Source organism: Etheostoma cragini, chromosome 7 (genome assembly GCF_013103735.1).
Source record: "Etheostoma cragini isolate CJK2018 chromosome 7, CSU_Ecrag_1.0, whole genome shotgun sequence".
NCBI lineage: Eukaryota > Metazoa > Chordata > Actinopteri > Perciformes > Percidae > Etheostoma > Etheostoma cragini.
In genome coordinates this window covers 16,838,670-16,860,747 of record NC_048413.1, presented here as the reverse complement: position 1 = coordinate 16,860,747, position 22,078 = coordinate 16,838,670, and the positions used below count along the sequence as shown (strand labels likewise).

General features: G+C 39.8%; 2 protein-coding genes across 3 annotated transcripts; one reads left to right on the top strand and one right to left on the bottom strand.

Moving 5' to 3' along the window:
- The first annotated feature begins 440 nt into the window (after window positions 1-440).
- On the top strand, window positions 441-7,527 carry perm1 (PPARGC1 and ESRR induced regulator, muscle 1). Its single transcript, XM_034877601.1, has 4 exons — window positions 441-607; window positions 1,074-4,930; window positions 6,263-6,379; window positions 6,709-7,527. Exons 2-4 carry the CDS (start codon window positions 1,099-1,101, stop codon window positions 6,858-6,860), a joined length of 4,101 nt encoding a protein of 1,366 aa, XP_034733492.1. The 5' UTR covers window positions 441-607; window positions 1,074-1,098; the 3' UTR covers window positions 6,861-7,527.
- Window positions 7,528-8,437: 910 nt separating this feature from the next.
- plekhn1 (pleckstrin homology domain containing, family N member 1) lies at window positions 8,438-21,685 on the bottom strand. 2 transcript variants are annotated; one of them, XM_034877524.1, is made up of 16 exons: window positions 21,489-21,685; window positions 19,733-19,823; window positions 19,393-19,554; window positions 18,300-18,380; window positions 17,713-17,803; window positions 15,678-15,811; window positions 15,032-15,181; window positions 13,749-13,829; window positions 13,360-13,435; window positions 12,947-13,092; window positions 12,571-12,723; window positions 11,625-11,867; window positions 10,883-11,038; window positions 10,441-10,695; window positions 10,158-10,218; window positions 8,438-9,285 (listed from the first exon to the last, which is right to left on the bottom strand). In XM_034877524.1, exons 1-16 carry the CDS (start codon window positions 21,560-21,562, stop codon window positions 9,101-9,103), a joined length of 2,139 nt encoding a protein of 712 aa, XP_034733415.1. In that variant the 5' UTR covers window positions 21,563-21,685; the 3' UTR covers window positions 8,438-9,100. The 2 variants fall into 2 exon arrangements, with proteins under 2 accessions (XP_034733415.1, XP_034733417.1); XM_034877526.1 differs by having other exon boundaries at window positions 10,441-10,692.
- Between the last annotated feature and the right edge of the window lie 393 nt (window positions 21,686-22,078).

The following is a 22,078-nucleotide window of genomic DNA, read 5'->3' as shown; positions in this document are numbered from 1 at the left end:
GAACTCCTACAGAGTATTATGCAGGTTTAATTTCCATAATGTCTGTATTTCTGTCATTTAGATTAAGATCAGTCACATGAGTCTCACGTGATGCAGCACCAGTCTCATCCCCTGATCGTTCCGGCCTCCTGAAGTGAAACATTTAGATCCCCTGTCACCCCATGACATCATAGCAGTGAGGTATCAGCTGACTGACCCACACTTAACATGACACTCATATCTGCTGGGGACCTGACTGTTGTTGGAACCAGCAGATATAGAATTAATCAAAAAAGACCTAAAACAAAGAAATATGATCTAGATCAGTTTTATTACAGATTTCAGCTATACGTATGTACCAAATCAAACAAAAGTAACATCCAAATTATCCAAAGTATCCAGTTAAGCTTCGTAGTGGAGAGTCTATTTAAAGTTCTGAAACATTATGCCTCTGTTGGGGATGGAGGCTGCTGTTAGAACGTTACGTCTACTACGTGATCAGAAGCGGTGCTCTATATTTATCAAATCATGGGTCTCACCAGAGGACACGCGTCACAGTGCTGCTGAGACGGCAGACTTGCTAGACCTTCAACTCCTGTAGACCAGGGTCAAAGCTGAAGCAGGACAGGTAGGAAACCTGCATGTATGTATAAGGACATAGGCAGACAGACGTACAGAGCAAATACTTCTAGATATTTAAATTCTGTTTAACAAATTATATTGTCAGCTTACTGGCTATTTGTCTGTGGCTGCCCTAAAGGGATTTCTATTATCAGATTAGATTAGATCACATTGCTAGAAATATAATAACAAGTTGTTGTTGTTGTTGTTGTTGTTGATGTATTATTTAAATATATAAATAATATAAAATCTGCATGCTTGTGTTTTTTCTTAATTGCAGAAATAGATTTATTAGTTTGTTGACTTAATTATCTTGTGACAGCTTAGGTTTTTGGTATTCATGCTTGCAATATGTGTAGCGTTTATTCTAAAAAGAGCTTTTACATTATGATGCTAAAATTACCTGAAAGAGACGCATATATTTTTTCCCAGTGATTACTTTTGAAATGTTGCCCTTTTGATTGATCTTTCAGGTTATATTCAAACCTCTAAATCAAAATGGAAGACTTTGAATTCAGTGTGGAGATCTGTGACCGTGACTGGGAATGCTTCTTTGCGGAGTGTGAGGAGTGTGACCTGCTTCCTCCTTCGTTAGCAGTTGTCGATGATTCGGGGATGAGTGACATTGATGATACAAGGTCCATTCACGCTAAGATGGTTAAGAAAGCCAATCTAACAGCAGGCCTTTCAGAGGCCGACCACCCCATCGATGGCCCCCCAGACTGTGAGGGCTCTCCTGTAGAGTGTTACCTCAGCAAACACGTCATAGGTGGAATGGAGAGCGTGCTCTCGGGCAGTGAGGAGGAAATACATCTGCAGTCTGTCAATATATTCTTTGAAACGCTGAAAGAGCGTACAGAGGCAGAGAAGCTTACTGAGCCAAACCAAGTGAGAAATGGAAAAAACAGAGAGGCACTACTGGAGCTGGAGTGGTGTAGTGATGGGCAACAAGCCAGCATCAGTTCTTTGCCAAAGAACATCCCCAAATTAACCTCTCTGCCTGCAAGCTATGAAACAGCAGTTGGCAAAGAGACCGCGGAGCCTGTCAACACCATCCGCAACAAAAACACAATGAAAAAAAACGTGCCTGGTTCCAACATTTCCCCTGAACCTGCAGCCAGTAATTTAATGCTCCAGACTAACAAATCAGCTTACCCTGAAACAAGGTTTTTTATCAGAGAGGAAGCTTGTACAGAAACCAGAGTAATTGAGACAACACTGTTGAATCAGTCTCAAGACTCACTGGAGGGGGATGTTAGCTCAGAAAAAAAAACTCACACTGACAAAGTAAAGAAGGTGGAAATGTCCACACCTCTGGATTATGTTAAACAGTATAAACCTTTTAGCACAGATTCACTGACTAATCTAGCAATGTTAAAGCATGTTCAAAGAAAGGAAGATCAAAACCCTAATCTATTACAGTCAGCCACAACATGCACAAACGTAACAACAAGCAATGAATTGTCTCCAAATGCCATTAAAAGAAAGAGAAGGAAGAAGAGACGACTCAGTTTTGAGCCAGCTGAGAGTGTGCAGGAGAGGCGGGTTTTAGTCAAGCAGAGTGACTCAGACGAAGAACAATATGCATTGAGAGGAGGAACTGGTCTGTGTTTCTTTGAGGATATTAATTTATCCTATTTAAACAAACAACAGCAAAAATGTATGTCCTCTTTAACTACATATTCAGCGACCAGTAATCTCCCAGTGAAGATATCTGCTAAGGAGATCCTTTCTCACTACAGTCCTCCGAGTGACAGTCAATACAAGTATTTACCAGAGACCATAGTCAGAAGTGGAAGGTGTAAAGCAACAGGCTGGGCTGAAAATAATGCAACTAATGATATGTCAGTAACCTCAATGAGTCAAACTGATAACAGCGTGATGTCAGCAACAAGCAACAGTGGTATTGTGGCAACAAATGTACAGCCATGCAGCAAATTACATGTAGAAGAATCCACTGGGTTGCCCGTTTCAATTACTGGTGCTCAGTCAGACCTGGCCACAGAAACAGCAAACTGCGAAAGAAAGGGCACTCATACAGGAAGTCTCCAGCAGTCTGAAAAAATTAATCATTCTCTCAATTCCAAGAATTATCAAAATCCAGAATCTTTTACAGAAGCGGTCAGATCAATAAGTATTTTACCAAGTGCAGATTCATATGATCCTGCAATGGAAGTCAGCCAAAATGACCAACTATCCGCTGCTAAGTTGGTCCTGGCTGTAGAGGCTGGAAATTGTGGCAGAGACAACCACACACTGTGTCAAAGAGAGGCTGAGCCCCAACAACAGCTGGAAATTGACCGTCAAGTCAGGGACCAATATAGATCTCCACTGGAAAAGACACATTTTCCTCTGTCTGCAAGCAGTTCTGACACTCGCAACTCAAAACCCAAGCAAGTCAAAACGCCAACATCTCCATTCATGGAGATTTCCAGTCAAGTAGGCTGTGCTAAATTAACATCACATACCAGCAATGCATTGCCTGATAATCATTGTCTGGTTAAAAATCTTTCCAGTTTAGATTTAAATATTACAGCACAGCAAACAGAACATCCTCTGGTGCTTCATACATTATCCAAATTTGATGTTTTGTCAATGAAAAACACAACAGATGAGCGAACTGAACTAGCAGCATCACAAACCATGGCTTTTCAAAGTGGGAATTCCCTTCTATCTGGTGAAATTAATCCAACAGGTGAAATTCAGAAAGAAACCAAATTGCCCATGTCTGAGGACTTACTCACAAGTCCCTCATATATTACACAAGTATCATCCTGCTGCACTCTGGACACAGAATCTGCCTTGTCACTCTTAGACATGTCAGGAAGTTCTTGTCTATCTGTCAATCAAAATGACTCTATAAATCAAGCAGAAGAAACGTCACTAATGCTGGCAAAACATGATGAAAGAGACGGCACATCTGAATTCAAAAGCCAGCCTATGTCAAATGACACAACCGATTCAAAATGTGATTTAGTCCTCAAAGCAGAAGATGTTATTACAGCATCTAAAGAAGAATGTAAACCAGAAAAGGCACCAGATTCAAAATGTTCAGTATTTGCTATGTCTTCTTTTTGGAGTGAGATGGAGAAGCTTACAATAAATGATATTCTGGGTTTACAAATAATCAGCAAAGCTGCTCCACCCAACCTTCTCCCACCTTTACAGGAAAGTGAGGAGACCAATATGTTTGCTATGACAGATTCAGGTGTTTTTCAACTTGATGAGTCCAAGTCTGAACAAACCAATGAAGACACGTCCAGCAATCCTAACTATGTAGAATCAAGTTCAGGTTCTGTTATGGCAGTTGATTCTTCCTGTTCAAGAGGTGCTATGTGGAGGAGTTTAGGTGCTGATATTTACCCTGAGACTATGATGTTAACATCTGTTAGGGATATTTCTCAACCAGTCCTCCCTGGAGGTGCTCAAACGTGCCTCCGAAAGATTTCTAAAAATGTGAGCGTGCACAATCTACATGCCCTCGAATCTTTCAGATACACTAGGGAAGGTCACACTTTGAAAACACTAGACCAAGCACAAATAGAAAAGGAAGAGTATTTCACTGATGGACATATCCCTGCAAATGACAAAGACGTGGACTCTTTAGCTTCATTTTCAACAGACAGCTACAGAATCTCTCTCACAGATATATATCAGTATCTCTTTGGTGGAACCGAATCAATTCCCAGCCAATCAGAAAGAGATAAAATAACCACCTGCTACACAGATGGAAATTCTGTCCCTGAAACGTACGATCATTTTTTCTCTGAGTTTGATACAGAAGGCTTCTTCTACCCTTTTATCAAAGCAGATGATCCGACCAAAAACGAGCAGGTTCCTATCTTTTCCTGCTCTCGCTCAGCTAATAGAAATCTACAATTCCCCGAGGCTTATGATCACTTCTTTGCATCGTCTTCTTCTGATGATTCGTCTGTGGAATCTGATGAAGAAGATAGCTGCAGTCCTGTGAGGGTGGTGACCAGGTTCAGCCGTGCATCAAGCGCATCTCAGAGTTCTACAGACATATATGAGAATTTCTGCACAGATGGCGACCTCAGATTATTTTGGAAAACCACACTCTCCTTCAGAAATATTAGTTTGACTGGATCTACAGTCCAGAAGCGGACTCTTCAGAACCCTCTGTCTCATGGACCTGTGAGGCGAAGTGGCACATCCCTTGTAAGGGAAGTTCATCCTATAAATGCTCTGGGAAATCAAGACTTGATGGTTCCTGATCCACTTTTGTACCACATGGAGGACAGGAGCTACACACAAATAGCACGGCGGCCTTTCAGATACGAGGACTTAGAGACGACTGTTTCAAATCCAAGTAAGTTCAATTTCACACACTGAACACAATGATGTGTCATTATAGATACAAATTATGTTTTAACATATGCAGTTAGTTACTCAAATAAGTCCTTTTTATGGAGTTAAAGTAGAAATATCTTGATACAGGATCAAATTTGAGTGGTATGGTGACACCTAGTTCAGATCAGTTTGTACAATACAACACACAGATTCAATTTAGAGCAGACTTACAATTATGAGGCTCAGCAATGCTACCTTCTAATTAAATCTCTACTTATCTACAAGATCTTATTTACATCTGCTAATGCACTCAAACCAACTAAAGTGAGCTGCACCAATTTTACACATCAAAGTCTTTTTACAGATGTTAATGAGTTCTAATACATATGTTGAAAAAAGAAAGAAAAGTTATAAAGCCTTTTGTGTCTTCAGAAAGAGCTGCATAAAATCTGATAAATCTTCTAACTTGATTCGGTTGGGACTGAAGACTAAACTCAACTGTCAGCGATTGAGATGCATTGTAGGCCCCAGTTTTTGACAAGGAATTAGAATGTGTGGAATAATAAAGACAATATCTCTGGTTCCGCTGCACTGATTTTAAATATCCATTGTGCGTCCAACATTCTAATAGTTTAGTGTAGTATATCTTATATTAATGCTTTTTCATTGTCTTCATTAAGAGTTAAGAAATATAAAATGCTGATGGAGTAAGTAAGTCAAGTTTAATTCCAGAGCACATTTAAACACAGCTTAAGCTGACCAAAGTGCTGCACAAAGTACCAAGCTGCTGTAAAAAACATTGAAATGTAAAAATAAACAAAACACCTATACAAAAAAGCATCCCAACAAACAGTAAATTAGAAATACAGAATTATAGCCGTAACAGAATGAGTGTTATAAGTGAAGAAATATAGGATGTTTAAAGGTTTTTAAACCGTGTAAGCAAATCACAAAATATTTTTGATTAAGGAGTCAAGGGGTGATGTGGATTGGTACCATGGAAACTCAGGTCTTAATTCAGTTCTAGTTTTTAGGCTACATTTACATTGCTTTGTGCTAAGTGGAGCTTTCAGCCAAAAGTGATCTCTCTGCACACAAATGTTTTTAGCTCCAGTAAAAGAACTATTCTCCGTTTTAAACGAACACACCCAAACCGCATATCTAATTAAAATTCTCCTAATCTAGACATTCACGTGCCTAAACAGGAGATGGCATTTATATGGTCCAAGTTCAACATGGTTCAACTTTGCGCTGTCGTGCATTCACATGTCTAAAAAAAAAAAAACTGAAAAAAGTGACACACTTAATGATTCAAGATGTTTTCTATAATACTCTGTCACTTTCTTTGAAGGGTTGGATGCCTCCCTCCTGCCTCTCAGACAGTCAGACATGTGTCTGGTTTGTATTGCATTTGCTTCATGGGTGCTGAAGACTGCCAACCCACAAGTTGGAGATACCTGGAAGGCTGGTATGTGTGTTAATATGTAGCATTAATGTACTTTAATATGGCAAAACAATTGTAAATTATGCTTTTTAAAGATTTATTTTAAGACTGACAGATTTTTATATCAAGATCAATTAATTTTAGCTTTTTAAGGACTGTAAAGACTTGACTGTTAATGTTATTCTGAGGCTGTAAAATTACTCCCAGTAACTACTGAGGTAATATCAACAAAGCACTGAAATAAAATCAACCTCAAGAAAAAGTGAACTTTATAGGAATAGAAAAATGTAATGTTGGGTCTAGTGGGTAACGAGTTATGTGATGTCTCACTTTTAATGTGTATTCTCACACAGTTCTGCTGGCAAATGTAAGTGCTCTGTCAGCCATCCGATACCTGCGTAAATACGTCAAGATGGAGGCGGCAGCCAGTGAGAAGAAATTTACTTGCACCAACCCATCTGATTCTTCAGACCTCAGTCCGTTAAGAGATTTGTCAAATGTTTGAAATGCTGTTGCATGTCTACATTACGTATTTGCAATATTATTGCTTCAAGTTGTATTGATTTCTTCATAGAATGGACATGAAAAAGGGTTTGATTTTAATACCCGGTTACTTTGCTTCTTGCCAGTTAATTTGCCTGACATTTTGACCTCAACATCTGAAAGCATTCATATGAAATGACCAAAGACAAGACGTGTATTTGTCAGAAAGAAAGCTTTAGACATTTGTGAATAAGGTTTCAGTATGTGTGCATTGAAGGGAGTTTGTGTTTAGGATGGTTTGTTTCCATTCAGTTAGCAGACGCTTTTATCCAAAACTGCTTTCCCAAAGTGGGAGTTTAACAAAACACCATTACAAAAATACAATTAATTTAGTTAACTGTAGTCTACGCCAGCATCAGTTTAATAGTTTGTCTTTCAATTTAATTACAGTAAATAGCATCTCTGAGATGTGTGCTGTCTCTTGTTTCCCCCAAAATTGCTTAGACCTGAAGATGAAACTCTTCAAACACCAGAGGGTGACGTAAGCTCAAGTAAGAACCCAGAACTCCAGTTTTCAAATGATTTCACACTTGATTTTCATTATAGACCCAACAATTAGTTCAAGGTATTAACATAATAATTATTAAAAATGGGCTTGTTAAACTCTAATGCTGAATATTTCCAGGATATCTTGTCCTCTTTAAGAATCATTCCTATTTTTCTCCAACAGATGGCCAAGTTGAGCTATACATTTTAAAGAAGCCTGTAGTTGATCTCAGCCCATTAAGCTGTTGCAGTATTCTCACAGAACAAACCATACAGTTATTCAGTTTTAAAGAAAATGGTGCATGTCCCAACGGGGTTATGCATTTCATAATCTAACGGATTCACCCATGGGGGCTCTACAGTACTCTAAGCCTTTTTTATGTCCGAATATATTCACTGTACTTTAATTTGAAACAACCAATATACTTTTTTAGAAGTATGCCTATGCCTAAGTATTCCTATGCCACAGATTTAAACCCCTTGGAGGAAGTGGAAAGCAGTTACAGTACACATAGTTGTGTTTTTTGTTTTTAACATTACCTAAATATATAAAATAAAATATATTTATATATATATATTTGTGTGTGTGTGTATATATTTAATTTCTTTTTTATAATATATATACATTTTTTTGTATATATACAGTAAATATATACACAGAGTATATATATATATATATACTCACATATGTGTGCATGAAAATAAATTATATATCTATATATATAAAATAAAAATATATACATATATATATATATATAATAAAGATAATATATATATATATATATATAAATAATTTCTTTTTTATTTTGTTTAAATGGATTATACAAAATTGGTATCAAAAAAAGTATCATTCAGAATCTGCTATCAAAGTCTCGGTATCAAAGATTTTGAAACGATGCCAAGCCCAACTAATAATTCTCCAGTTGTTCATCATTACGAGTGATCTTCACATTGTCATATGATACATTGACATTATGAAAAACACTGATTACAGCCACTTAAAGAAAATAATTAGAACAAGAAAAAACAGATATACTTGTTGATTAATTTTTCCAGTTTTAATTCCAAATATAAATAAACACCTCAAACAAAAATGAAAAATTAAGCCACAGATATCTCTACAGTACTGTAGTGCTAGTAATATTAGCACCTTTAAGGCAGTGAGTTGAAGCCACATCTACTTGCCTTGATAATGTAGCATAATAAAATAATAAATCTACAATATTTACAAAAATATACATCCTTTACTATAACAAGCTCTGATGGAATGCTTTTTATAGCTTTAAATCAAGTAAAACGAAATATAGAACAAAAAGTAAACTGGACAGTATGTTAGAAATACTTAAATATATTAAAACAAAACTGGAGGTTTGTGCACTACATAAGAAACCTGTTGTGCATTTATATAATACATACAAAATAACATTAAAGCTACACAGAATAGCCTCTCTGCTTTATTCTCTTTTGACTGCTACATATCGGACAGTTGAAGTCATAGTTCATAATCTCTTGATTTAGCCTGTTCATCTTCATTCCTGCACTCATAATTCCTCTGGTTGACTACCCAACCTCTAACGATGCAGTTCATGGGATTTGTTGGTGAATGCTATATGCAGCGGGAGCAACACAGGCTGTGCTAGTTGGCTTTTTATTATCACACTGATAGAGATCTGTTGTTTGCACACGTCCAGACAAGTGCCGGGCTATTGTTTTGTTTTATGACCATCTCTGCTGGGTTGCCATGGCACCAAGGCCTCTGGCCCCAAATTCTAATCCTGTCCAGTGTGTCGAAATTCCAGACGTTGGCTGAATCATTCCAGTATCACAGTCATACTCCCAAATGTTGTCATAGTCCATTTCCTGGTCCTCTAGATCTGTGGGTTCAAGGTACGAGTGGCGATCTATAGGAACAAGAGAAGATTCCCAGGCTTTTAGTTTCAAACAATGATTGACTGAATAAAGTTGGACACAGTCCCAACATAGTATTGTGTGATTGGCCTTGTACCAACATATAGTTTTACTGTAAAACCGGTAGTGTAACATGCCACCACTATACCACCTTCATTTGATATTCATACACTCTTTCTTATTGTGTAGAAACATGCAACCTGTCAGATTAAATAATTTGCACATGTGAGAATTAAGATGTGAATCACAGTGAAATGCTATTACCAGGTCAATTCTAGTTGCATTTTCAGTTGTGATAAAAGAGCTTGTAGATACATGTGTGACCCTACACAGTTGTGTGCTGTCAATCACAGTGCAGGAGTAAAGCCTGTCTGTGAAAAAGTGTTCTCTTACACTGGGCTTTCCCCCACATGGGACATCTGCATAAATGGAATTTAGAGCTCCATTTCATTGGCACATTTGCACACTTCCTGCACTTTCAATAAAGTAGCCTTGAGCTCTCTGTCTACCCGCTGAAAGACCCAACAGTTCAATCAATCCAAAGTGCTCAATTTAAGGATTAATGGAGTGTGAGCAATGTTTTTGGTTCTTGGTAGTATTGAGAAAGGCGGCTGCTAGTGAGGGCTTTCATAACTCACACTTGTGAGGAAATATGATACTGCAGTGTTATAGCTGCATCTTGCAGCAGTGCCCATTGTTTTTGAATAGAAATCTACTTTTTTGACAAGTTAAAAAATCTTTATTGGAATGATTTGAAGCATATAACCACTTATTATAAACTGTTGAACATACACGCACACGGTCACTTCACACATAAACAGAGGTTGTTTGTCAGGTTTATGATTTTTAGGCTTGGAGTTCTTACCTGGTGAGTAACCATAAGGCATCTGAGAGGTGTTCCTCACAGAGCTCGACGGGAGGACATTCTATGAAAAGATGTGAAAACAAAAGAAAGTCACTTCCTGTAATCAGATATAACAAACATTTTCTCATGTTTCCAAAAATATCTTTCATCTGTGGCACCTGTTTAAATATCAGTTGCTGAACAATACACACACTGCTATCTTACAGTGCGTTACTGTTGCACTGTGCCACAGCATTCCAGAAACCAGAGTGTCCTGGGAGATGAGTATCTCTGTGGTTCTCACCTGCTCTTGCACTTGGCCTGGTGCAGACAGCAGCTTTAGCCTCGACACAGACTCGGCTCTCTGCTCTGCTTGGCTTTGAGGAGTCTCTACCTCCAGGCCCAGGGCCTTACCCTGGGGGTTGGTCAGGACCAGGCTTCTCCTGCAGCGCCTTCCCATGGGAGGGGTGCGGAGCTGGAAGGATGAGGGTAGGAGCTGGGGGCCTTGCTCCTGGTGGTGGCGGTGGTTTTGCTCAATTGGCTCTTGCCAGCTCTGCTGCTTAAAAACAAAGGGGCATGTGTCAAAGTAGGGAAGCTATAAACATGTAAAACAGGACTTTTGATGGTTAACATTAGGGATAATTTCACCTGGCAAATATATATATATTTAAAAACTGCAATTTAAATAAAACTGCAATGAATATTATTCATTCAATATATTGAACCAGTATCGTTGACCCACTTACCACTGGCCTGACCTCATTCAGGGAGTAGATTTCAGGGCTGCAGGGCTCATCGTACAGGGGCGACAAGGGCTGTCTGGGGGCGCACATGTCCGAGTGGCGCTGTAGGGCGTTCAGGGAGTAGTTCAGGGATGTCTGAGGAGTGCTCCAGCTGTTGGACTGATCACAAAAGAGTTAAACCGTTAAATACCAAGCAGTGACAGGAAAATCAATTGCCAATTATCCCCCCGTCTTTCTGCCGCTATTTGTCTTTCTTTCTCACAGAATGCAATCATTAGTCACATCACAATAAGCCACACTGTAGGATCATATTACCAAATATAGATTTTAGACAAATGCAAGTCATAATCTGTAGCAGTGCTTGTGTGACAGCAATCTGTTGTCTCACAAATATGCTTTCAGTTGTCAGTGTTGTATATAAAAACTGCACTCCTAACTGCCATAGTAATGTAGGGATACCCATTAAGTATAGTACATTTTTTGTATGGTGGCTTAAGTGTTGTTTATGAGCTGTAGTAGTTTTCTTCCCCCCAAGCACCATCAAAAACATAAATCTTTCAACTTCAATTCTGCACAAATGCTTCTATTACCCTATATGTTAAGACTATAAAAGACTATATACTTGACCCCTCTAAGCTGACTGCTTAGTGCGTCTATTTTAGTTACTGATCGCTTGACATGTAAAATAAGTCAACAGCCTCCAGGGGAATATTTAGTTATCAAGTTAGATGCCAGACTGAATTACCTTGACAAGCGGGGTTTTCTCCAGCCGCTGTGGGCTGGCATGATGCACGGCAGAGTAGGGTGTGCTGTAGACCTGAGACCTCACTGAGCTCTCAACAGGCTGGAGGTAGGACCTGCGCTGGGGGGAAGAGTAGCGCAGTGACAAAGGTCGTAGGTCGCGCTCGGGCCTGGTGTGGGAAGACACGCTGTTAGTCCTGCTGCCCAGGTGGGCCGTCTCTGTCGAGGAGGGACGACTGGAGCTGTACTGTAGTGACAACAAACGCACCCAGGGCACAAGTCAGCCAAGACTTTCAACACAAGTGGCATCATGTATTGTAAACTGTTTCTCCCATCTACAGCATTAGTTTTATTTAGAATTATTTGTGTTTTTAGTAAACACAATTGCCTGAGTATTAATCTATTTGGGATAGCCGTGGTTCAGATCAGGACAATCTTCTGGTTATTGAGCCTTCTTCAGTTAAGCTAATTGGATGGGCCGTCGGCCTACATAGCCCCTTTTCCCGGGGAAGTTTGGTCAAAAGTCCTGATAAGGCAGAGTGCTTTAGTACTTCTTAAAGAGACTGAAGTTTAGAAAAAAAGCTTTTCACTACTGATTCAACACGCGCCAAGGGACTCTTATTGCTCTACGTCCAAAAGTTGCCGTTTTTGGGAACGATGACTGTCTGTTTTGATTGTTTTTATTGGAAGGCCTGAGGATCATGACCTGATTCTTTGTAACAGGAGGAGTGGTTTGGTCTCCAGACCTCCCTTAATAATTAACTTTTTAAAAGAAAGGTGTTACTGCTCAGCTTCACCTAAACAAACACAAGGTTTTCTTTAGCAATGTACAACTAACTACTAACCACATTTATATATGTGCAAATATTGTAGTGTTGGTGTGCTTGCTTCAGTTTATTAGTAAAAACACTTGAACTTAAGAAGTAGCCAAAAGCACAAAGCTGACTTACACAGAGGGGTTCGGAGTACCCTGGGGAGAGAGGATTGTCATTGTGAATGGGTACGGGAAGGTTGTGGGACCCGCATCCACTCTGTGACTGGCTGAACTTAAGAGAATCAGTGCGTCCATGGCTGTTTCCACTCCACCTATCAAACTGCGGAGCCTAGAGATAATAGGACAAACAATTATAAAACTACAACAATTGACAAAACAAAAATCTTTTATTTATCTTCTATTAGACCGTTGACTTAGTTCAGTATTATTTGTAAATTATATTTGTGTTGAATGTAAATTTCCAAAAGAAGCAGGGCCATGCTATTTGTCTTTATCACGTGTCTTCATACTTGAGTTGTGTAATTGTTGAAAGGAAGGAGGGTGGGCCTTACCTCTCTGTTCGTCGGGGTGTAGATGATGTCATACACAGGGGGTGGGGGGCTGAGAACGGGCACGTCAGCACTTTTGAAATGCTGGATCCAGTCGCAGAACTCTGCCCTATCCAGACACGACACCACTATGGGATTGATCAGCGTCCCTGGGAAGAGAGTTGGGGGGGGACAAAGCATGTCATTTGGTCCGTTGTCTCACTGGAATGTGCTATAGTCAGATTGTTATTCACTGGGGATAAAACCAGCTCATTCATGGTTACACTCTGTGACGCTAGCAGATATATGGAAAGCGCCACTTAGCGTAAAACATGCATAAGAATGTACACTCATTTAAATCCCCTTAACATGTTTTTTGAAATGCCAGTGTGCTAAAGACACTGCACTAGAACAGCCAACTGATTCAGTATATTTACCTTCAATCATAAAGGTGTTGGGCTTTACGTCTTGGCAGGGTGTGGTCACAGTAAACATGTTGAGTGGAAGTTTTCCCTGTAATCATAATGATTCTTTAACACACATCTTTTATGCAAACACTTAATTGCACACACCCAGGACATGATTAAGTTAATAAAAGTTCAGTGAGTTCAATAAAATGTAAATGTAAATGGACTGTTCTTATATAGCGCTTCTCTAGTCTCAACAACTACCCAAAGCGCTTTTACATAGTACAGCAACTGTTCACTATTCACACGCATTCATACACTGTGGCCAAGGTTGCTGTACAAGGTGCCACCTCCACATCAAATAAACACTCACACACATTTATGCTCTAGCACTGAACCACAGCCACCCCCAGTATTACCTTGTAGAAGAGCCTATCATTCTCCTCTGATAGGATGATCAGCGTTGATGGGTACATTACCAGCAGTCTGTCACTCTGTTCCTGTGGACACAAGATTACAGCTGCTAATTATCTTTGTGTGTGTGGGTGTGTAGATGTTTCAATACTGTAATATTATGTTCCCTGCATACTTTTTTCACCATTAAATCATTCATGACTTTATGGTGTCAAAAGTCCTCCCACGACAAAAGGTAGTCAACTATACATGTTAACAGTTTTAAGGCAACAAGAGGGTTTATTAAGTGAATTTCTTTTTGAAATGTGCAAGGTGAAAGGAAAATGATCAAGTCTGGCATAACAAAATAAAAGTGAAACCTAAAGCAAACTAAATTTAAAGTAATGTATCTAACTCTGTTGTACCTCTGTATCTATCAAAATGTTTTCACGTTTTGATATTGTTCAAGAAGAAATGGCACCAGTTACTTTCTTCTGAAGTTAAGAAAACAAGCCATGATAACTCCAGTTATTCTGACGTTATTCAAGACAAAGTTGAGAGGCAACCGTGGGACCTGGTGCAAACATTTATTATCCTTTAATACTCTGTTGAGAGGCACAGTTTAAATCCCAGTAAGATCTTCAGTCAAACCAGTTAGTGGGGCATTTAAAGGTGCGGCAGACTGAGAGTTTATGTTTCCTCTCCCTCTGGGAGGGTGTGTCTGGACAGACAGCTGACATTCCAGCTGTGAGGTGAGTCGAGTCACTGCGTGAGCTGGGCAAATGCCTCTCGCACACCCGGGCCCTAAATCTCACACACTTCAATAGGGCTGCCGCTGTTTCCCACAGTGAATTAATTGTTGATATCCGTGCAAGCCGTGTCATGACTACTGTTTTTATTGGCTGCTATCAGCATTATTTATTTGTGATTTGGTTCAGTCATATCGAGTCATATCAACAGTTGGTTGCAGGTGTCTGACACAGTCTTACAGCTTGACAGGAAAATAAAGAAAAGAGTGTTAAATCAGTAAGAGAGGTACCATTTGCCAAAATATGGACTACACCCTTTCCACTGACTCCTTTCATGTTTTGACGTAATGTGTGTTGCACAATTTAAAAACTATGTGAGTCACCTGGATTTAAGACTGGTGTTATCCAGTTTTATTCATCATGTAAGAAAATTCCGTTTGAAAACATGTATGTATGTTGAGTTACATGTATAATTCCAGACAACAGCAGAGATAACTTGTGTTACTTCCGTGTGACTGTTCATAGTGATTCACTCTTGATATGCAGTAGTAATGTCTTACCTGACAGGGCAGGTGCTGCAGTCGGACTTTAGTGACATAGGTGATGGTGCCCAGGCTGTCTCGCTGAGAGCCCTCCCACTCGTAGATGGGCTCTCTATTTATGGAGTTCCTCAGCTCCTCTCTGCCCTCATGAGTCTTGTCCTGGTGTAGCTATGATAGGTGCATGAGAACGTCATCAGCAAAGTAAATATGAACAGTGCTCTGCCCTTCAGCAAATTTAAACACTGTTTAACAAGGCTTCTAAGCTATAGGCTTATAAAAGCATCATCAGTTCAGTTGTTTTCTTCTGTCTTGACACACCTAGGGTCATGTGTCATCAGCTAGTTCCCCACCTGTGGTTGTGGAGTCAGCACTTAAGCCCTTTGCAGATGTGAGGGTTCATGTAATAAAGGCTGTCCATGAGGACTAGTATCCAGGCCTCAGGGAGAGCCAGCAGTGACCTACTTGACTCATGCAAGTTATACACTCACGCACTCCCTGTTTTTTTATCAGAAGTGGTTAAAGCCAAATTGTTTTCCTGGCTGATCCACCAGGTGGATTAAAAGATGACAACACTCAAGTTCTTGTTTGAAGAAGCCAGTTTTCTGTAATGCAGCCTGATATAATTTAACAAAGGCTATTTGGAGTAAGGTTTTGGTAAACTTACTTTCACTCTGGTGAAGTTTTCGGGTGCAATTGGTGTGCCCCCATTGGCCTCAATGTTTTCTTTGAGCAGGCCAAACCATAGGTCCATTTCTTCTTGTTTGGCACAGTAGACAATGATGGGGTTAAGGCTGACACCTGTGGGGAGGGCAAAGGTCACAAGTTCAAAAAGGGAACGTGTCACCCAGGTTTCTTTTTCTGCCTTGGTGGTGAATCATTATTGGTGTTCACAGTGTGATTTTCTTGCTGTTCAGAACATGTGCAATAAGCACAATAAATGTTAACACATGTTTTAACACGGAAAACCACATGTAAGACCTCTAATGGAAGATCCCACTTGACCTGCTTCGTTTGGCGTTAAAAAAATCCGAGCTGTCTCTCCCTCCCACAAACTGGTTTTACAGGAGGAATAGATAGGACCTGAGATGAAAAGAGCTGGAATCCTTCTCTATCTATCAGTCCCACACATACCAGAGATAACCAGCAAAGATAGCCTGTTTCTCCAGCCCCATTGATTTGTACTGTAATTGTCTGGAACCATAGCCAACCACTCCTTAGTAAGCTGCCACTCTTGACTCATCTGTTGACTTTCACTTGATCCGAGTTCTTAAGGGTAGACCTTGACCATAGCACTCCCTTGAAAAGTTATGCTTTTCCACATTTCAAGCAATTAAGTTATATGGAAAGTCTTGGGACTGAGAGCACATAACGAGACTCTCTCATTCAAACTGTCAGTCAGTTTACAGAGCTCATTAAATATTAAAAAGAATTAAAAATCATTATACTTTCACAGCCACATTAACTCAAACCATGTGAAGGCTTTCGGGAATCTTTACAGACTTTTTCATGCTGTGTTTAGTTTATCACATTCTAACTCTAACACAACTTTATGCCAAAGCTGATTCATATTCTCAGCTCAGCGAGAGGAAAAAGCAGGAGGAAATCTCTACAGGAGATCTTTCATTTGACTCAGAATTTGGTCATGCTTCCTCTGCATGTTTCCCGTCAGTGATGCATCCTATAAGCTAACTAATAAGCTTCACACTGAACAATGAAAACAATGTGTAATACAATACCACAAAATAACAAGCTTGATCCGGGAAATTGCAATGTTAAAAAGTAAAGTAAAAAATGAGAAAGCAACACCAAAGTGTGTCATTATTATGGCAGCAGAGATGTGTTCAGATTTCTGTAAGATATTAAGGGTGAAGATATATGAACACTGAAACCTTACACGCACCCATGACTTTTCACACAAGGGATTTTTTTTAAGGAGTAATTTTACCTAATCCCTGACTTACTAATTTTGTTGTTTCCCAGGCAAGAACCAAAGCCCTCTTAGTCACTACAGCAGCTTATTATTTTCAGATTGGTTTTGTTCATTCATAGTTTGAAAGATAAGTGACGTTGGCACAGTGCCTTAACCTGAGCAGTTTTAGGAATGTGCTATAGATTATATGCAGTGACAAGGCTAAGAGCGGTAGCTTGGCTTTTCTGCGCAACAGCTGGGCTGACTGAAGTGCACCTGTTGCCTAACAAGCGGGGCTTTTGAGGCCGGTTTGGCCCCCTGACCAAGGGTGAAGGGGGCCCAGCTCTAGTTAGTCTAGGGGTTGAATGGAGGTGAAGCGGGTTGCGGCACCTTTGAATCACTGGAATGTGACAACATTGGAAATGCTGCAGCTTGAAAATTGTGTGTGGTTTCTTTCTGGTTTTGTAAGTAAGGAGAGTTTTTACTTTGATCCATTACTGATCAGAGGGACAAACATAGCCAACCACCAGCAGGGGTTGAAATAATTACAGATTAGGAGCATTAAATTGAAAGAAATATGAGCAAAAAGACCAGGACTTTTGCTCCAACTCTATTTTATTTTCTGTCTTTCTTTATCATTTATTTATTTTTGAAGGATTAGCTGGATCCAGTCTGATTGATTAATTTGCTAAATTCAGCACAACCAGTAAAACTAAAAAAAACTGATTACAACATTCCAGGGCTTGGTGCCAACACCCACTTGTGTCCTTTTTAGTAAAGTCTAACTTACCGTTTATTTGAAAGGCAAATTCCTGGGGCTGGCTGTGGTTGCAGTTCTGTTGCAAGTTGCAGATGGTGAGTTCTTTTAACGGAAGAGTTCCCTGAACACAAAACAACAAAAATCTTGATCACCATTCTTTGAACAGAAAAAAACATTTTCCCATTCACATACCAAAAGCAGTTTCTGCAACACCTCCCTTGCTCTATTTGAGACAACTGTTCAGCTTTAAATTGTAACAAAGAATTTAATCATCTTATCGCTGATGTCAGCCTTGTAAGTTGATGATTTATTCATGTCTGCCTGACATTTTCCGTCATCTATTCTGACTAATACAGACACTGAAATTATAATTTAGGGCTGTTCATGCTTTATGAGACAGGTGACGAAGCACCATCATTCTCTCTGTTTACCAGCACAAAGCTGGTTGACAGGGTACGTGTCAAAAGGTATGACAACAAAACGTAAAACTCTGCCCTACAGGGATATTAAAACTGTAACAATCAACGCTGAGATATTAGCTGATCTTGCTCAACCTTGGATTTGAAGGTAGGATTGTGATAATACTACCTGTCTTAAAAACATTTTTAAAAACTCACCTGGTATGTCAGTCCGGTTGTGTTGTTGGAGACAAAATGAAGGTGTGTCTGGAAGAGATCCAGGTAGCAGTCATGTACGTCCTGCAGATATAATTTAAGTTAAAAGTTGAAACAGTCTAAGACACAGATGATTGTGAATGAATGTCTCGCAAGAAAACTATAATCCCTGTTTTACAGTATTATAAATATTCATGTACAGTACAGCAGTTGATTTTTACAGATTGGCACACTTTTAATTAGAAAACTAATTGGTCAAATCAGCTGGTTTGGTGTTGATTAAATGAAACTGCATGCACATAGGCACATGTCTAGAAACCTATATTGTACTCTGTTGTCTGTTCTGATGTCTCATATGAAGAATGAGATTTGAGATGAATTATTCCTTAAATATATTTATTTTTTATTTTGGAACATCTTGGTCTTGTGATTCAAGCACCAACAGGGAATGTTCTCATCAAAAAATGCAATTAAGTATTTTTTTTTTTTTTTTACAGTAATCCTCTCTTTCTTTGAAAAGTCATGTATGGTTTCATCAGTGATTTCCTTCCTGTCTGGTAGTATATTCTGTTTTAATACAATGTGTTCTTTTGCCATCATGACGCCATACATTCAATCAATCTTTTTCAGTTTAGACAGCTGTTGTGTCAAAGCTCTGACAAATTGCAGTTCCCACAGTGAGGAGCCGGTGCATCCTCTATCAGTCTCTGGGATCAGAGGAACTCTCTCTACCCTGAGGTTTTATCTCAGAGATGTTTCACAATTGCAGCAAAAGCAAGCATGTCCAAACACAAACTGTGGTCCGCTTTGTGGAGAACAGATTGGATTATTCACAGCCAGCCACCACTTCTATACCAACAGCGAATTTCCGTCTTTGTTTGGTGCCCGCAGAGCAACATCCTGTTGCTTTCCACCGATTTTCTTTTGACACTCATAGGTTTCACATAGATGACTGTCAGGATGTGTCATTGTAGGCTTGGTCATTGACCTCATTAACCACAATAAGGATTGTGCACTATTAGTTTTGTTTTTTTCTATTGTTGCTTTCCTGACATTTCAACATAGAGTCATTAAAAAGTAATTTTGTTCCAATCACCTGGCAGTGGAGGAAGCGAAAACGAACTTTGGAGCTGTGAATCATTCGTCCATAATTCTTCACATTGATGCTACTCTTCTTCCAGCCACTGGCCGGGTCATAAGGGAACGGAGGATCCCATTTTATGTTGTCGATCTTTTGCAGATCTTTAGGGGACATTTCCTGCAACAAGTCAAATTGTTAGTGAATTTTATACATGACATTCATGACAAGCCAGTTAGAACTGCTGTTAAAAATCAGTCAGAGACACCACTAAAATCAAAGCATACACAGGTTGACACTTAAAGATATAGCATGAATATTATGCTATCACCATCTGCCAGCTGATGGTTTCTCTTACCTTTCTGGGGGTGACAGTGCACAGGATATTGATGATGCTGTTGGACTTTTCCTGTCCCTCTTGGGGGTAATTCTTGCGAAACAGGCGACTGCTGTCAAAGAGAGAGAAAAAACACGTGTTCCAATGTTCAGCATCTATTCTATGTTTGCTATTCTGTTTTCTTAAAGCAGTGAGGAATATTTTCTGTTTCTTCCTTCCTTGTCTACTGTTGTCACATGGAGAGTTAAACTAAATACAACAGTATTACATCCAGGATATGTAACTTGTTTTTCTATTTTCACTTTATTCCCATAGTAATTAAGTTACACACTAAGTCTTGAATCACTGATATTGATTGAGATTTAAAAAAATAGTCACAGCAGATTAATGACTTTGAATCATGATTTGTGTCTAATGTGATATGAACTGACCGGAGCCCCTTGTCTTTGTTCCATCAATGCCAGCCATTTAAATGATAAGAACAATCAGGTCTTGTGTTTCTGATAGCGGGGATATGCATAGAAAAATCAGCATTCAATGTCCTTTGTTTTGCATGACCCTCATCTGTTACCATTAGTGTCACATCTTAATGAGGAAGCTCCCTAACTTTAACGACAAGGCTGGGGTACTACTTTTACAATCTACGCCTGTAGATAATCTCCTTATCTGCACATACGTATATGTGCCAGTGTCCTCAGAGCAACAACGCAGGCTTTTGTTTCCGTGGTGGGAATCAAGGTCTGTCTAATCAGGAAGTCCATGTCCAGCAACGATCATTGATTAGTGTTGTTGTGAGTGATGCTATTCCACTACATTTATGTTTTACAATGTATTCATGCTCAAAATATGAAAACCATGCAACCTTATGCAATCCACAATCACAAAGTAAAGAGGAATGTAGATAATAAGACAGATAGCTCATTTGAATACCCAGCAATTTTTAAATTACTGCTGCGGCATTCAACCACTACTCATTCCTCTTCTCTGTGGGGAATACCTGAGCCTGGCCTTATTCATCAACATAAAGAGTTAGTTGGGTACAGAGGAAACTGGAACACTGAACGTATTGTCCACGAGTTCTACCCAACTTGGAAGGAGTATCAGTGTTCAAGCATAAGCCGTTAGGTTTCAGAAACACGTTTTTTTTTTGTTTTTTTTTTGAGTTGCCATGCCCCTGTTTTTATTTGAAAACCAAGAGCTACATGGCACATATGACAAAACCAGACCCGTAATCATCATAGCACAGGGAAGAAGACTGGAGCAGAGTCTAGTTAGAAGATGTGGTGGTCCAGCAGAGTGAGCTGTACCAAGGGTGACATGCCCAGGCATATAATCCTGGAGGTTTAAAGATAACTAGAACACCTTTAACCAATGCCAGCCAACCCCCATATTCATGTTCAAAGAATCAGGTCAGATCACTACAAGCTATTAACTTATATATCAGCTGTCTGATCATGATAATGAATGGGGTCAGGTCCTGATTTTGGAGGGAAACCACATTCACTAACAACTGGCAGATTAGATGCAAAGAGGAGGCAAATGGTAACTGGATCAGCACTGTTGGCCAGACGGCACTGCTCAGGCACAACTTTGGGACTATCCTGTATCCCTGGACTCACAAATTTAACAACCTCTGTTTAACCCCAAGTGCTCAAAACACTGAGAAAAACAAAGAATTTCTTTCCAGCTGAAACGCAGAGTCTAAAAACTGGCACCCTGTGGCATCACCCACTGACAAGTACAGTAAGAAAACCTGGACAAGTTGGTTTGTTCGTACCTGTTTCGGCGTATAAAACTCTTGCTGGAGAATCGGAAGTTGTGCTGGGGGACACATGACATGCTGCTCCCCATGCTGCCGTGCTCTGTGGGGCTTGGAGCTGCTCTGAAGACAAACTGTACTCCTGTGATAGGCGAGTGTAATCCAAGAGTGCGCTTCCTGCTGCAGTTAGACTTGTACTGAGAGAAGTGGGAAGGGTGAGGGCTGTATAATCAGGCCGGTGAGAGTGTGTCTGCTAACAGGGGTGGAGTTTGGGGCTGTGTCACAGACTGGGGGGGGGGGGGGGGGGGGGGGGGGGGGGGGGGGGGGGGTTGAATAACCAGTGGGACTCACACCTTTTGTGAGTTGCCTGTGTTGTCTGTTAATTCAATCCCAAAAACAAAGACAGGGGGGTTCAGGGAGAAGTGTGCCATTTCACACCTTTCAGGAGCCAAATGGAGCTATATTATTGGGTCACCACTGCAATCAGTGGTCACTTAACACACTGGATGGTGAATTTTAATCAAAGGGGAAGATGGGTACTTCCACTGGCATGCCCAGACATGAAAAATGCCTGCACACTTAAGTAGTCTATTTATTATTGGTCCACA

Coding starts and splice junctions, on each gene's coding strand:
- perm1 (XM_034877601.1), top strand. CDS start 1,099: ATGGAAGACTTTGAATTCAGTGTGGAGATCTGTGACCGTGACTGGGAA. Junction 4,931..6,262: donor GACGACTGTTTCAAATCCAA/GTAAGTTCAATT, acceptor CTTTCTTTGAAG/GGTTGGATGCCTCCCTCCTG. Junction 6,380..6,708: donor TGGAGATACCTGGAAGGCTG/GTATGTGTGTTA, acceptor ATTCTCACACAG/TTCTGCTGGCAAATGTAAGT.
- plekhn1 (XM_034877524.1), bottom strand. CDS start 21,562: ATGGGGAGCAGCATGTCATGTGTCCCCCAGCACAACTTCCGATTCTCC. Junction 17,804..18,299: donor CAACCGGACTGACATACCAG/GTGAGTTTTTAA, acceptor TTTTGTGTTCAG/GGAACTCTTCCGTTAAAAGA. Junction 12,724..12,946: donor ACACCCCGACGAACAGAGAG/GTAAGGCCCACC, acceptor TATTATCTCTAG/GCTCCGCAGTTTGATAGGTG.